Source organism: Mytilus trossulus, chromosome 1 (assembly GCF_036588685.1).
Source record: "Mytilus trossulus isolate FHL-02 chromosome 1, PNRI_Mtr1.1.1.hap1, whole genome shotgun sequence".
Classification (NCBI taxonomy): Eukaryota; Metazoa; Mollusca; class Bivalvia; order Mytilida; family Mytilidae; genus Mytilus; species Mytilus trossulus.
The window spans coordinates 99,972,852-99,989,489 of NC_086373.1; the positions used below are offsets into that span (position 1 = coordinate 99,972,852).

Below are 16,638 nucleotides of genomic sequence, written 5' to 3' on the forward strand. Positions count from 1 at the left end.
CCGTAAAATGATCCTGTGGTGTTAGGTTGATACATGTCTCATTGGCAGGCATAACGCATCTTCTTATTTTTATATTATAATTATGCTAGAAGTAAAAAAAACAACACAGAACCAAAAATAAAATAATAAATTAATGAATAAATCTTGAGTCTGTTTTATGATAAGAAAATATTGAATACAAAATATTAAGATAAGGACCAAATTTGGTATCGTGACAAAATCGGCTTTTAGCAGGGACAGGGATATATCCCTTATTATTTGATTACTTGAGAAAATTGACGTTAATGACAGACCATTATTCTTTTTATTAGACATAGATAGATGTGGTATGAGTGCCAATGAGACAACTCTCTATCCAAGTCACAATTTGTAAAAGTAAACCATTATAAGCCAAAGTACGGTCTTCAACACGGAGCCTAGGCTCATACCGAACTCCATTTAAAAAAAAGTACAATTTGATTAAAACGGTCACATATATATTCTCAACAAAAATACAAACCTGAACGAGACAACTCAGTAATTGTTCGCAAGATGGTTTGTAGTCTTTAATACGCCACAACAAGACAAAGGTACAAAATAAATCTTATGTTTCTAGAAGTAATATAAATATAGACAGACACTATAAGTATGTTGCTGACATTTCTTATACTTATATCGTATAAATGATAATGATAAATATATTTACTAATAATTCAATTAGCCCAATTTTCTAAGTCTTCATTTGAATTTCAGATATGAGTTTTTGTTTCAGATTACGTTAAAATGTAACTTGTATAATGAACAATAATATAATTCCGCTGAGACACTCTAGTTTACCAGGGGATGTTCGACTGCCTAAGCGATATGAACAACTAGAGGAAATGACCTTGGAAAGGAAAGGAAGGTCATCTACGACTAATGCAGCGGACGAAACCATGACGGAACGTCTGGATGATTTATCTCAAGCTATGGTTTGGGTGAAACATGAACTTGTGAGTATATAAAATTGAGAATGGAAATGGGGAATGTGTCAAAGAGACAACAACCCGACCATAGAACAGACATCAAGTGGCGCAACAGCAGAAGGTCACCAACAGGTCTTAAATGCAGAAAGAAATTCCCGCACCGAAGGTGTTCTTTTGCTGGCTTCTAAACAAATATATATACTAGTTCAGTGATAATGAACGTCATACTAAACTCCAAAGTGTACACAAGAAACTAAAATCAAAAATAGTACAAGACACTATATATATATATATCTATTTATTTGAAAGCTATATAGTATTGATACTATACTGTTTAAACTGATAGAGACTTAGTTTGATAGAAGTGTAGTCTTAACTTCTGTTATTGTTAAAAAAAAAAAAGACTGGTGTTCACCAATCAAATTTTGGGGGCATGTTACCATAGCCTAGGCGATTGGAGTATTTAAACTCTTTTAATTTACAGTAATTTGATTTTTATGATTTCAATTTATTTTCCGTTATTTGATGTGCCTGACTTACACAATATACCACATGCAGACAGTAAATATTTGCTGCTTTTCTTCTCTTACTGCCGCTTCTATTCTCTTACTTGTCACTTGTTAGAAATAGCAAGAAACCACAATAAAGACAAAATCTGAAAAAAAGATTTGTTCATTCGTATATCTACATCTTTTGGTATCTATTTTATATAAATCGATCATACAATTACTTGGTAATATTTTTTTGAGAAAAGATAGGACTTTTTTTGGGTGAGAACTCACTTTTGTCCCATGACTGTACATCACATAACATAATTACAGTGGGATATATACTTTAAGTGCCTGTCAATGTTAATATAATTGATGTGTATGTGTCTTTCTTACTGTTTTGTTGTTGTTTGAAATATTGTATGTTTTCAATTTGTTTGTAAATCTAATCGCCAGTGTTTGTTTTAATTGTCTACATCATTGAACGTCTGTAAGAAATGGAACCACATATGTTTAACAAATATTTCTTATAGATAGATCGAACTTGCATTTCAAATGTTTATGAAGAAAAGTATAAAATCACACATATAATGAACTCCGAGGGAAATTCAAATTGGAAAGTCCCTGATCAAATGGAAAAATCATAAGCTCAAACTCCTCAAAAAACTGTCATATTCCTGACTTGGTACAGCCATGCATTTTGTAGAGAGTAGAACATGGGAGATAAAACCTGGTTGTATAGCCCGTTAAACCTCTCACTTGTATGACAATTAATGAATGTAAACAGTTGAACCTTTGGTAATCCTAAGGTTTTTTCACCGAGCAACATTGAAAAAGAATTAAAAAGATGCACAATAAGAGTACTGCCTAGGTCTATGATAGATTGGGCGTCTATTTTATTTTAATATTTTCCCCAAATAAAAAACAAACGTATCGACCGAGTATTCAACATAATTGTATGGCAATGTATACATATCTAAAATATGGCTTTGGTAACGAAGTTTCATTCATAAATTATTAATGCGGATTTAGTAGTTATTCTATAGTTTAAACATACTTATTTATAGTGGATTCATACCATACTCGCAATTATGTAGAAACTTTCAAAATTAACATTATTAAAAACTAATACGCAAATAGTATTTCTAATATTTGATACATCAACTATGTGACTTATGACTTTTCTTTCGCACAATTATTTACATAACAGTTTAAAATGATAATAGTGTCAAATGATTGACGTATGGCCGGTGATAGCAGGAAGTTCTGAAAGAAAACGAAGATAAAGAAGCAAAAGTTCAATACACAACAACATAGCAACTGCACATTATTCAAATCTTTAACGCTGTTATCTTTTGTTTACTTCCTGTTTTAATTGATATCCTATCAGCAAACTGTTATAATTTGTTCATTTGCAAAGCGTCTACACCTCTCTGCCATTTGCTGTTGTTAACTTGATACGTGACATTGAATCCGAAGACAAAGCTTCTCAAATTCCACGAAATATAGGCTAAATATCAGTTGAAGGACTTATTCAACTAAAACAAAATGCATGAAATTTTCAAAGATCATGAAATTTATTATTTTTGGGGTGTTAAATAACGCTTTGGATATTAGAAATTAACCATTTGTATACGTGCTTTTGTTAATCCTTGCACGACAGTTATGACAATTCATCTCTCTGCACTTCCACAAAATCTTATCAAACAGAAGTTTCTAGTTTTATGAAATGCTCCATTTAAAATTCGGATTGCATTTTTTGGATGCAATTATTATAAAGCCTTCTTCTGTAAAGAAAAATGTAGCTGTTCCAGATATGCTCACTGAAGCTGTCATCAAATGACTAAACATTGTAAATGTTCTCTTTGACAACATATAGGTACGTCCGAAAATATATTATATCGACAGCGTAAGTGTTTTTTTAAAAGGACTCAAATTGCTCCCCTTTCATGGAAGACGGATGTGTCCTTGTATTGTTACGAATCATAGTTTATAACCACACTAAGGAAAGTCAAGATCCTACTAAAGTTTAATATATTGATAAAACAATATTTTTCTTATTATACCCTCTGAAATCTACCCAGGGAAACTTTATCAAATGCATTTAATATTTATAAACAGCAGCAATTCTAGATTTAGATATTTCATTTCACATGAGAAACTAAATACAAACGTTGACGACAAAATTACCTATATCATGCACAAAGTACGTATTTGACTAAGAAGGTTCATGATGTCATTATCATCAAGGAGTCCCTTGTACAGTCGGAAAGCAAGCCCTTACCAATTCTAAAAAACAGGCTTCACTTTTTTTGGTAAAAAAATGCTAGTAGTATTATCGATCCTCATGCCCCAAAAATATATTCCTTTGTTGTCTTAAGTAGGTGTGAAGTGTCTCTTTTGTTCTTTTTTTGGGGTGTCTAAATTTCTTTTGTTTTTTTTTATTTTTTTTTATTTTTTTGGGGTGTCTAAAATTTCTTTTGTTTTTTTATTATGTAAGTTTGGGGTGTATAAAATGTCTTTGTGTTTTTTCTTCATTGGGTTTGGAGTGTTGAAAAAATCCTTTTGTTATTTTCTTGAATAGATTTGTGGTTTATAATTTAAACAGTCTTCCTTTGTTGTTTTGAATTTGTAGTCATAAATATTGGGGGCTATAAAGTTCCTTTGTTATGTACTTAAGTAGGTTTAAATGATCCAACTGTTAAATTATAAAAATAAGTGGAGGGGCGGTGTCAATACCCTTTATATAATTCATTGATACTCGTAAAATGTCAAATGTAAATTCGAAAGATATTAAGAAGGTGAGAAAAAACGTAAGAATAGTCATAACAAAATAAGAAGAAAAAAAGAAAGAAAAAGAAAAAAGTGCAATGTGATTTTTCTTTCCTCACTTTGTTATTCTTGTTTTTTATACTTTGAAGACTCCCTTTCTTACCGATGACAAAATTAAAGAAATCCATCCCATGATAGTCTGGGGGTTTGCGTTCCAAGAAGAAAGAAAAGGTCATTGGATGATTTGTGCCATTGATGCCCAACGTTTTAGACGGCGTGTTCAGATGGCAGATGTCTTTTGTTGGGGGTTATAACTTTTATGAATAGATTTGAGACGTCATAGATATACTGACAGGTTTGATCCTCATGATATAAAGATACTCTTATACTGATGGAAAATGTCTTTGTTTAGGGGTTATACTGTTTTTCTACTTTTTATCAATATATTAGAGACCTCATACTTTAGATGTTTGAACACCAGTTGGGGTGAAATCGATTATTGTCAAATTAATTTGGGTTCATAAATATTGGATTAAATAAGATACCTGTACTTATTGGTTTTAAATTTATTCGCGTGTGTTTTTCTTCTTCTTTAAACAGATTGAGGCATGGAAATGTTTACTATATAGAAATCAGTCGTTCGTCAGTTTTTTAATATAGCTATTGATGTGGCGGAATAGAAGTTCCTTCATAATAAATGTTCCAAACGGAAACAATATTTGGAAAAATTATTTACACTGGAATAAATATTACAGTAAATGTTCCTAACGGGAAAAATGGTATAGAATATTTGTTCCAGTGGAACCTCTGTTACGCGGAACAAATATACGTTGACATTGGAAAGCCGTAAAATGTCAAACGTACTTTCAAAAGAAAAGAGGGTGAGTAGCGTTTAAAAAAATATTAACAAATTGAAAAAGTTTTTTAACCCTTAACACTGTTATGGTTTTCATGGTATAGAATAGGGGAAGGGGAGGGGTTCTACTTTTTTAAGTTTGACTCACGACTCATTTTAGGTTATGTTATTTGGTGTTTTAATGCAAGATATATACATGAAGCATAAACCATAGTAATATTCGTCGATATATTTTATTGAAATTACAAGGGTATGCTGTAATTAAACCCCCATCCGTCCATAGTGCTACTAAAACGTTAAAATATAGAATGTTCAGAGTTTATGGAATAACATATGACTGTCTGTTTCCGATTTTTTTAAGATAAACTACCTCTTTCTGGTATTTTTTTATTACACTATTGAAAAAGAAATAAGTTACTTCTGTAACATCCTTCAATGTCTAAATTTTTGTATGTTTACACATTTTAATCTGTATATAGCATGTTCATATCATACTTCCATCTTTTACCCGAGAAACAACAATGAATAAGCTAAAACATAAATAAAATAAAAACATAACAGATAATAATGCAAATGAATGAGAAAAACCTCCACAGTCTGTAATTGTTTCTTAAGGTCATACGATACAGTTTGATCCCATATTTACAAGTTGATGAAAATTTACATATAGGCTATTTTTTAACTGATTAAATCAAATATGTAATAAAAAGTATACCTTCATGTGCTACTTTTTGAGTTAAATGAGGTAGAAATTTTGAATATTTGCTCAAAATTCGGATTCGTGGCCGTATTTTCCTTTTCGAAAGAAGGACATAACATTTTTGTTTTAAAAGATAAACACAAATTTTTTTGTGTGAAATAGTTTGTAATTTCTGTATTTTATAAGTATTCTAAAAAATTATGCATTTTTTATTCAGAAATGGCTCATATTTATCAAATGGTTATGAATTGAGAAAAAACGTAATGTTTTGCTGTATATTTATCCAAAGTAAAAAAAATGCACTATTAACAGTTTTATAAAATTTGGTCCACATAATCTCCCTGCAAAATGAATGAAAATGTCGTTTTAAAAAATAGGGGTCCATGCACTCGTTTTCAAATGAAATCAGTTTGAATGATAAAAATCAGTCGAAAAATGCACCTTTTCCCGATAAGTCACAGTTAATAACATTTTACGTTAGTAACGTCATTATCTCCCCTGTAACTGTATCGTATGCCCTTAAAACGAAGTATACCACTTTACACTAATAAAGTATATCCATTGAGATCAGGGTGGTTGCGTTCGAACATTTTTCACTGTAGGAGGGGGTTTCGTGTAAAATGTTTGAATACTTTGTTTCATTTATGACTGATGTTAGGGAGACCAGCATTAAATATACTACAATTAACTGTTGAATCATTTTAAGTTTTACGCAAATTAAACGGCTACATATACAACAATGAGAAACAAAAATATCGCCTACCTTCTACTTAGTTAATCAAAAAATATATACTAGTATAAGAAAGAAGTACACAAAACAAACCCACAATTTGTGTCCTGTTTTTATTTTTGTTTTATAACCTTTTATAACATGTAAAAATATTGTAAAGTAAGTTTGCACAGTTGTAAGGCCTATAATGAGGACTGAAATATAATACTTCTTCCCATGTCTAACTCTCAGTAAATCAATCAATGCTGATTTATATTGAATATTATATACAAGTTGCGCTCGATGTTGATACTAGTGAGCGTAAAAAGACGTTCCTTATTATAATGCGATTTTGACGATTTCAAATAAAGTTTCAAGCGTTCAACCTTATATTTGATGAGCTCAATGAACTGTTTTGAATTCGGTTATCACGATTTCGGTTTGTCGAAAAATGCATTGTTTTTACAAATCAAACTCAAATTGCTCGTACATGTTGTTTTTTAATTGAATGTTTCTTTACATGAGTTGTCAGTCTTGGACCATTATGGCAAATTTTCCGTTTGCCACCAGATCGCATCAGGATTTTTGTTTTTTAATATCATTTAGATATTGTATTTATATTCCCTACTTTTTTTGCATATACATGTATATACTCATTTCGCCGAATTTCTTACAGTTTCCTTTCATTTTTATGTATTATCATTGCCCGATGTCGCAAAAGATCTAGGTAGTTTTTTAAATTTATTTGGGAATCATATTTTAATCATTTTGAGTACTTTTTTACCATAATGCATGTCCTTTGTTTGTTATTGTTTGCCGGTAATAGTTTTCCTCTTTCTTTTATTTCAAGTTTACGATGATATTATATATTTTTTCTTTTGACGATTTGAAAACCTGCAGATCGACAACGTTCCTTAAGTAAAACAAATGTACTAAAAAAACTATGATCCCAATAATTATTAATCGCATTTGATCAACATTTGAATTTTAACTTAAACTTTTCTTTATATTATAGATTATACTTCTTTATTTTTATTCGAGTAAACCTGGAAACAAATAACTATCATGATATATATCTAAAAACCAAAGCATGACTTCAAATACGTTTTGCAGACGTTGTGACACAACTTCTTCACTTTTTGAAACGATATAAAAATCTTGTTGTCTATCGAAAAACGTTATACACTATTTTGTTTCTCTGTTACAAGATGGCTATACTTTTTGAAGTCATTGCAATAGAAACTATACTCATGTTTCAGGCAAAAATATATCATGAACCAGAAATAAAGCTAATGCACTTTTAAATGTATAAATAATTTTCCTCTCAGCTTTTCCAAATTCTTGATATGAATGCGCAAACCCGCTATATGCTTACTTTCGAATGCTTGGACATTTTTCAGATCGTTTTCAAACATGATATTTTCCGGTTCACGGTTTCAATGATATTGATTTTGCTTTAACATGCAAATAACTATAACAATAGCAATATTCTTGTGAAGTTTTACGATGATCGGAGAAAATATGCGATACGAACGACACAGAACTCTGAACCTCTGCACACAAAATGTAACGTTTGACATTGCGGTTTTGCATAAAAATGGAAATAATTAAGTTTTAAAATTTTTGGTATTCTAAATTTCGTTTCCTTTTTTTTTTTATTTTCAAGTCTATTAAACTCAATTCAACCAGATATCACTATTTTGTCAACGAACTGTCCAGTCTACGTATTTATTTTTTATGATAATCTATAGCAAAATGGATTCGTACCAACATTGTGCGCAACGTCAGAACATTTGTATTTTTTCTTCTTTCCTCCTTTCAACTAAAGATTTCTACCCTACATCTTCATACATGTTTTCAGTCCTTGTAAAAATTGGCAAACCAGTTACTTTTTATCAGCTTTAACCTGTAAACCTTCTAATTTATAAGAATATATATATATCTTATGCCAAAATTATCCCATACCTCACTTGCATATTTAAAAAAATGGTCTAATAAGGGTTTATTCAAATTTTCCGTAGTCAATATGCTATCAATGCAATAGTCTTTTGCATTTTTAAAATAAACAATATCTTTCTATATGAATATTGTGGTCAATGAACCTCTCTAGTATTTTGAAGTAAATATTAAATGAATATCAAAAAGGGAATCTATTATAGCTAACAAACAGATTTTGATGTCATTTTAGTTGTTTCTAGGCAATTTATTCAATGAGAAAATAATAAACTAAGGTAAACTTAGGTTGCATATAGATACACTTACTCGTTGATTTTGATTGAACACTTTCTGTCTGGTAAGCTAGATTATAAATTACACACATCGATACTACACAGTAGGTATAATGTCCGGTTGGTATATGAGTTTTGTTTTAAAGACTAAATTAGGTTTTGGTATTGTTGAGTTGGACGAAAACTTTTAATCGAATGTGGTATATTAACGATTACAAGATTCAAAGGAAATGCGTTCATGAAATATGTATATCCTTGCATTATCGCACACTTAATTTTGAATTCCGGGTATTTATAGAACGGTCCCGGGTTTTTTTGTGTGTAATGTTCATGTCTTATTTCTCATCGTTAGGTTGATTTTCTAGGCACTTTATACATATTCTAATGCCTACTATTTCTTAATCATAAGAAATCCGATGGACAAGGTATAATTTGCTCTTGTCACTACACACAGACACACACATACATATATATTTATTTACAGTGATTGTATGCTTCTAGAAATATATTAGCATCTTGTAATTATACTGAAGAGATGAGTAGATGATCATTTCTGTACACTAATAAGAATACTTCGTGTATTGTACCAGAGATCCTTATTAAATTCCTACAAGAAGGTAACACCTCCCGAAACGAAAGCTACTCTAACATCGTTAGGTTGATTTTCTAGGCACTTTTTTTAAATATATTTTTTTTTTCTGGAACGAAAAAATGTATTTCAAGGACCAAATAATAACTTTGCAATGTAGTATTTCAATTACTATCGTTTACAGTTTTGTATCGATTTTCCAGTTGAAACAAAATATCAGTACAAAATACTGCAAAGAAAAAAGACATTATAAACTAAGACTATATGCCATGTGCTTAGCAAGGATTTGATTCGTTTCATAAGTATTCTTACAATTTATTTTTTATTGTAGCATCGGTGGCTCATCGCCTAAATGAATCAGCTGGAGAGAGAGGTTTTAAATTTAATTTCCTCTGTCAGTCGATGCAATTAATTTCCTATCTCAAATGTAAATCTTATACTTTAATTATAGATTAAATTGAGATCTATTGATACATTGTCGTACGAAAAAAAGAAAAGATACAAAAAATAGGAAAGCATTAAGCACATTTGCAAAATGTTTAATTTAAACAACTTTTGATAAGCTTTATTTCCGCATTTAATCCAACAAAAATCGTTCATTATTACAGTTTGTTCTATATGAATATGATGTTTGTTTTACAGACAAATATTTTTATCTATCATTCACTTAAAAAGAAAAAAACTGCACACATGTTACTATTTTGAAGAGAAATTTTATATAGCATATCGATTCGAAGTTGTCAAAGCATTGTTAACAATGGTTAAAGACCATGGTTTATTTATTTCCCCATTTTAAAGACAACTTGAACATGTAACACACATTGTAAATTTAATTTACACATTTGTAATGACAATAACAACGAGTGAATACAATACTTTCCTCTAAATGTCAAATTATTAGTTAATCAATCAATTTTATTGGATTTTACGACTTTTTATAAACCAGTGTATAGTTCGATGTTTCATTTATATATTTAAGCAGATTGTAATGTTAACAGTTTTGAAGGGAAGTGGTATTGTAGTTTTTGTTAAAAATAGATTGCGAGAGACACATGGTTTGATTGTTGAGCCGTTCATGTAACGTTTTAGAATTAAGTCCTGTAGTTTGTTTGTGGAGAGATTGAAGAAAGATCGGATTGAAATTAGTTATCGAGTTGCGTGACAAAATTGAATGAAAACAAGACTGAATTAAAACAAAATATTATCATTATCACTACCTTTAATTGTCCATTTTTTTCCCTTAAGGTTTACGAACATATCACTCTTTTAATTACAAATTTAACCATTGCTTAAATTTTTTTCTCTTAAAAACTTGTATGATATTGTTGTTTTAGAACTAAATAAAACTTGATCCCTCTATACTTATAAACGCTATTAGAAAGCGAATAATAATAAATATTTGGTAAGATCAGGAATAAGTACACATACACCATGTACACGGTATTTTTTTTTTTTTATCTTATTTTGGCCTAAGGTACCACTGCACTTGAAAAAAATGTATTTGGTATAATAATGAAAAATGTATGCTTGGCAAAACAAGCAAATTTCCTCCAAATGCAGTATTGTACCAATGACGAAAGACATTTAACACACACATTTCACTAGAATAAGGGAACGGACTTACACCAAAAAAGGGGTTATAGACATTAATTGTGTAGTTAAATTTTCGAATCGTATACAATTGTGTAAGAACGGAATAAAATAGATGCTTCCACGACGATGGATGAAATAAGCTAAGCGTTACAAAGCAACGAAGAGATACCTATAGACGGCAGTTTTTCTGTTATGGTCGGGCAAATAGACATTTCATGGGGCAGGGGAGACACATATCACAAAGTTATTTGGTGGGGAACACAGGTAAACACCGTAAACGTTATCTAGTATCAGTAGACTTAGTGAAACTATGTACATCATAGCAAGCCTATCTCAATATAGGTTTGATTCAAGAAAAACCTGTCGCACTGTATCGTCTGGTCAATGGTAGGCACTTACCTCAGATGACAAGGGTATATGGTAGATAAAGTTCTGAATCATTGGACAGTCCCGCAGTGTTTTTTCGAACATGGAATAGAGAAATGTAGAATTTTGCCAATATTGGCAACAGTAGTATACCGATGGTCACACGTCTTTGTGAATTAGCCGACGTAAGTGACAAGAAACTGTGTAGAATCAATGAAAAAAAAAACATTTTGAAAAGGTGGTAGACTTGTAAATTGTTAGTCATTTCATCAAAATTAGGAAACACATTCATTTGTATAGGTGAGAATGAAACATGTGAAGAAATGTTTTTTTTTCTTTACTCAATTGAAACGGAGGGTTATGTACATATTTCTGCCATAGTGAGTTTAACGGGATTCTTTTCTTGTAACTTTTTCTGAACAAACGGTCTTAAACAATACAATAACAAAGATAAACATTCTTATGTAGACTTTATTATAACAGGCAGTACTTTGTCTTGTCGTGCGTTAAATAGAACGTGCAGATCCCTCGAATGCTTTAAAAGGTACACAAAGGAAATGAAAACAAAGAAAATACTTTTTTACACAGAGGGGAGGCCGGCGTCCGCCGCCCCGCGCGAAAAAAGTGTATAAAAAAACTAATTTCAATCCGATCTTTCTTCAATCTCTCCACAAACAAACTACAGGACTTAATTCTAAAACGTTACATGAACGGCTCAACAATCAAACCATGTGTCTCTCGCAATCTATTTTTAACAAAAACTACAATACCACTTCCCTTCAAAACTGTTAACATTACAATCTGCTTAAATATATAAATGAAACATCGAACTATACACTGGTTTATAAAAAGTCGTAAAATCCAATAAAATTGATTGATTAACTAATAATTTGACATTTAGAGGAAAGTATTGTATTCACTCGTTGTTATTGTCATTACAAATGTGTAAATTAAATTTACAATGTGTGTTACATGTTCAAGTTGTCTTTAAAATGGGGAAATAAATAAACCATGGTCTTTAACCATTGTTAACAATGCTTTGACAACTTCGAATCGATATGCTATATAAAATTTCTCTTCAAAATAGTAACATGTGTGCAGTTTTTTTCTTTTTAAGTGAATGATAGATAAAAATATTTGTCTGTAAAACAAACATCATATTCATATAGAACAAACTGTAATAATGAACGATTTTTGTTGGATTAAATGCGGAAATAAAGCTTATCAAAAGTTGTTTAAATTAAACATTTTGCAAATGTGCTTAATGCTTTCCTATTTTTTGTATCTTTTCTTTTTTTCGTACGACAATGTATCAATAGATCTCAATTTAATCTATAATTAAAGTATAAGATTTACATTTGAGATAGGAAATTAATTGCATCGACTGACAGAGGAAATTAAATTTAAAACCTCTCTCTCCAGCTGATTCATTTAGGCGATGAGCCACCGATGCTACAATAAAAAATAAATTGTAAGAATACTTATGAAACGAATCAAATCCTTGCTAAGCACATGGCATATAGTCTTAGTTTATAATGTCTTTTTTCTTTGCAGTATTTTGTACTGATATTTTGTTTCAACTGGAAAATCGATACAAAACTGTAAACGATAGTAATTGAAATACTACATTGCAAAGTTATTATTTGGTCCTTGAAATACATTTTTTCGTTCCAGAAAAAAAAAATATATTTAAAAAAAGTGCCTAGAAAATCAACCTAACGATGTTAGAGTAGCTTTCGTTTCGGGAGGTGTTACCTTCTTGTAGGAATTTAATAAGGATCTCTGGTACAATACACGAAGTATTCTTATTAGTGTACAGAAATGATCATCTACTCATCTCTTCAGTATAATTACAAGATGCTAATATATTTCTAGAAGCATACAATCACTGTAAATAAATATATATGTATGTGTGTGTCTGTGTGTAGTGACAAGAGCAAATTATACCTTGTCCATCGGATTTCTTATGATTAAGAAATAGTAGGCATTAGAATATGTATAAAGTGCCTAGAAAATCAACCTAACGATGAGAAATAAGACATGAACATTACACACAAAAAAACCCGGGACCGTTCTATAAATACCCGGAATTCAAAATTAAGTGTGCGATAATGCAAGGATATACATATTTCATGAACGCATTTCCTTTGAATCTTGTAATCGTTAATATACCACATTCGATTAAAAGTTTTCGTCCAACTCAACAATACCAAAACCTAATTTAGTCTTTAAAACAAAACTCATATACCAACCGGACATTATACCTACTGTGTAGTATCGATGTGTGTAATTTATAATCTAGCTTACCAGACAGAAAGTGTTCAATCAAAATCAACGAGTAAGTGTATCTATATGCAACCTAAGTTTACCTTAGTTTATTATTTTCTCATTGAATAAATTGCCTAGAAACAACTAAAATGACATCAAAATCTGTTTGTTAGCTATAATAGATTCCCTTTTTGATATTCATTTAATATTTACTTCAAAATACTAGAGAGGTTCATTGACCACAATATTCATATAGAAAGATATTGTTTATTTTAAAAATGCAAAAGACTATTGCATTGATAGCATATTGACTACGGAAAATTTGAATAAACCCTTATTAGACCATTTTTTTAAATATGCAAGTGAGGTATGGGATAATTTTGGCATAAGATATATATATATTCTTATAAATTAGAAGGTTTACAGGTTAAAGCTGATAAAAAGTAACTGGTTTGCCAATTTTTACAAGGACTGAAAACATGTATGAAGATGTAGGGTAGAAATCTTTAGTTGAAAGGAGGAAAGAAGAAAAAATACAAATGTTCTGACGTTGCGCACAATGTTGGTACGAATCCATTTTGCTATAGATTATCATAAAAAATAAATACGTAGACTGGACAGTTCGTTGACAAAATAGTGATATCTGGTTGAATTGAGTTTAATAGACTTGAAAATAAAAAAAAAAAGGAAACGAAATTTAGAATACCAAAAATTTTAAAACTTAATTATTTCCATTTTTATGCAAAACCGCAATGTCAAACGTTACATTTTGTGTGCAGAGGTTCAGAGTTCTGTGTCGTTCGTATCGCATATTTTCTCCGATCATCGTAAAACTTCACAAGAATATTGCTATTGTTATAGTTATTTGCATGTTAAAGCAAAATCAATATCATTGAAACCGTGAACCGGAAAATATCATGTTTGAAAACGATCTGAAAAATGTCCAAGCATTCGAAAGTAAGCATATAGCGGGTTTGCGCATTCATATCAAGAATTTGGAAAAGCTGAGAGGAAAATTATTTATACATTTAAAAGTGCATTAGCTTTATTTCTGGTTCATGATATATTTTTGCCTGAAACATGAGTATAGTTTCTATTGCAATGACTTCAAAAAGTATAGCCATCTTGTAACAGAGAAACAAAATAGTGTATAACGTTTTTCGATAGACAACAAGATTTTTATATCGTTTCAAAAAGTGAAGAAGTTGTGTCACAACGTCTGCAAAACGTATTTGAAGTCATGCTTTGGTTTTTAGATATATATCATGATAGTTATTTGTTTCCAGGTTTACTCGAATAAAAATAAAGAAGTATAATCTATAATATAAAGAAAAGTTTAAGTTAAAATTCAAATGTTGATCAAATGCGATTAATAATTATTGGGATCATAGTTTTTTTAGTACATTTGTTTTACTTAAGGAACGTTGTCGATCTGCAGGTTTTCAAATCGTCAAAAGAAAAAATATATAATATCATCGTAAACTTGAAATAAAAGAAAGAGGAAAACTATTACCGGCAAACAATAACAAACAAAGGACATGCATTATGGTAAAAAAGTACTCAAAATGATTAAAATATGATTCCCAAATAAATTTAAAAAACTACCTAGATCTTTTGCGACATCGGGCAATGATAATACATAAAAATGAAAGGAAACTGTAAGAAATTCGGCGAAATGAGTATATACATGTATATGCAAAAAAAGTAGGGAATATAAATACAATATCTAAATGATATTAAAAAACAAAAATCCTGATGCGATCTGGTGGCAAACGGAAAATTTGCCATAATGGTCCAAGACTGACAACTCATGTAAAGAAACATTCAATTAAAAAACAACATGTACGAGCAATTTGAGTTTGATTTGTAAAAACAATGCATTTTTCGACAAACCGAAATCGTGATAACCGAATTCAAAACAGTTCATTGAGCTCATCAAATATAAGGTTGAACGCTTGAAACTTTATTTGAAATCGTCAAAATCGCATTATAATAAGGAACGTCTTTTTACGCTCACTAGTATCAACATCGAGCGCAACTTGTATATAATATTCAATATAAATCAGCATTGATTGATTTACTGAGAGTTAGACATGGGAAGAAGTATTATATTTCAGTCCTCATTATAGGCCTTACAACTGTGCAAACTTACTTTACAATATTTTTACATGTTATAAAAGGTTATAAAACAAAAATAAAAACAGGACACAAATTGTGGGTTTGTTTTGTGTACTTCTTTCTTATACTAGTATATATTTTTTGATTAACTAAGTAGAAGGTAGGCGATATTTTTGTTTCTCATTGTTGTATATGTAGCCGTTTAATTTGCGTAAAACTTAAAATGATTCAACAGTTAATTGTAGTATATTTAATGCTGGTCTCCCTAACATCAGTCATAAATGAAACAAAGTATTCAAACATTTTACACGAAACCCCCTCCTACAGTGAAAAATGTTCGAACGCAACCACCCTGATCTCAATGGATATACTTTATTAGTGTAAAGTGGTATACTTCGTTTTAAGGGCATACGATACAGTTACAGGGGAGATAATGACGTTACTAACGTAAAATGTTATTAACTGTGACTTATCGGGAAAAGGTGCATTTTTCGACTGATTTTTATCATTCAAACTGATTTCATTTGAAAACGAGTGCATGGACCCCTATTTTTTAAAACGACATTTTCATTCATTTTGCAGGGAGATTATGTGGACCAAATTTTATAAAACTGTTAATAGTGCATTTTTTTTACTTTGGATAAATATACAGCAAAACATTACGTTTTTTCTCAATTCATAACCATTTGATAAATATGAGCCATTTCTGAATAAAAAATGCATAATTTTTTAGAATACTTATAAAATACAGAAATTACAAACTATTTCACACAAAAAAATTTGTGTTTATCTTTTAAAACAAAAATGTTATGTCCTTCTTTCGAAAAGGAAAATACGGCCACGAATCCGAATTTTGAGCAAATATTCAAAATTTCTACCTCATTTAACTCAAAAAGTAGCACATGAAGGTATACTTTTTATTACATATTTGATTTAATCAGTTAAAAAATAGCCTATATGTAAATTTTCATCAACTTGTAAATATGGGATCAAACTGTATCGTATGA

At 30.3% G+C, this 16,638-nt stretch overlaps 1 protein-coding gene across 2 annotated transcripts in view; it reads left to right on the top strand.

The window, feature by feature from the left end:
• The window catches only part of LOC134693613 (uncharacterized), a 31,919-nt gene that overhangs the window by 1,627 nt on the left and 13,654 nt on the right, over nucleotides 1-16,638 (top strand). Inside the window, exon 2 of one of the 2 annotated variants that reach the window (XM_063554459.1) lies at nucleotides 733-971. In XM_063554459.1, the coding sequence (XP_063410529.1) occupies nucleotides 777-971 (195 nt within the window). In that variant the 5' untranslated portion in view covers nucleotides 733-776. The remainder of the gene's footprint in view (nucleotides 1-732; nucleotides 972-16,638) is intronic. The other variant, XM_063554454.1, reaches the window with a different exon arrangement.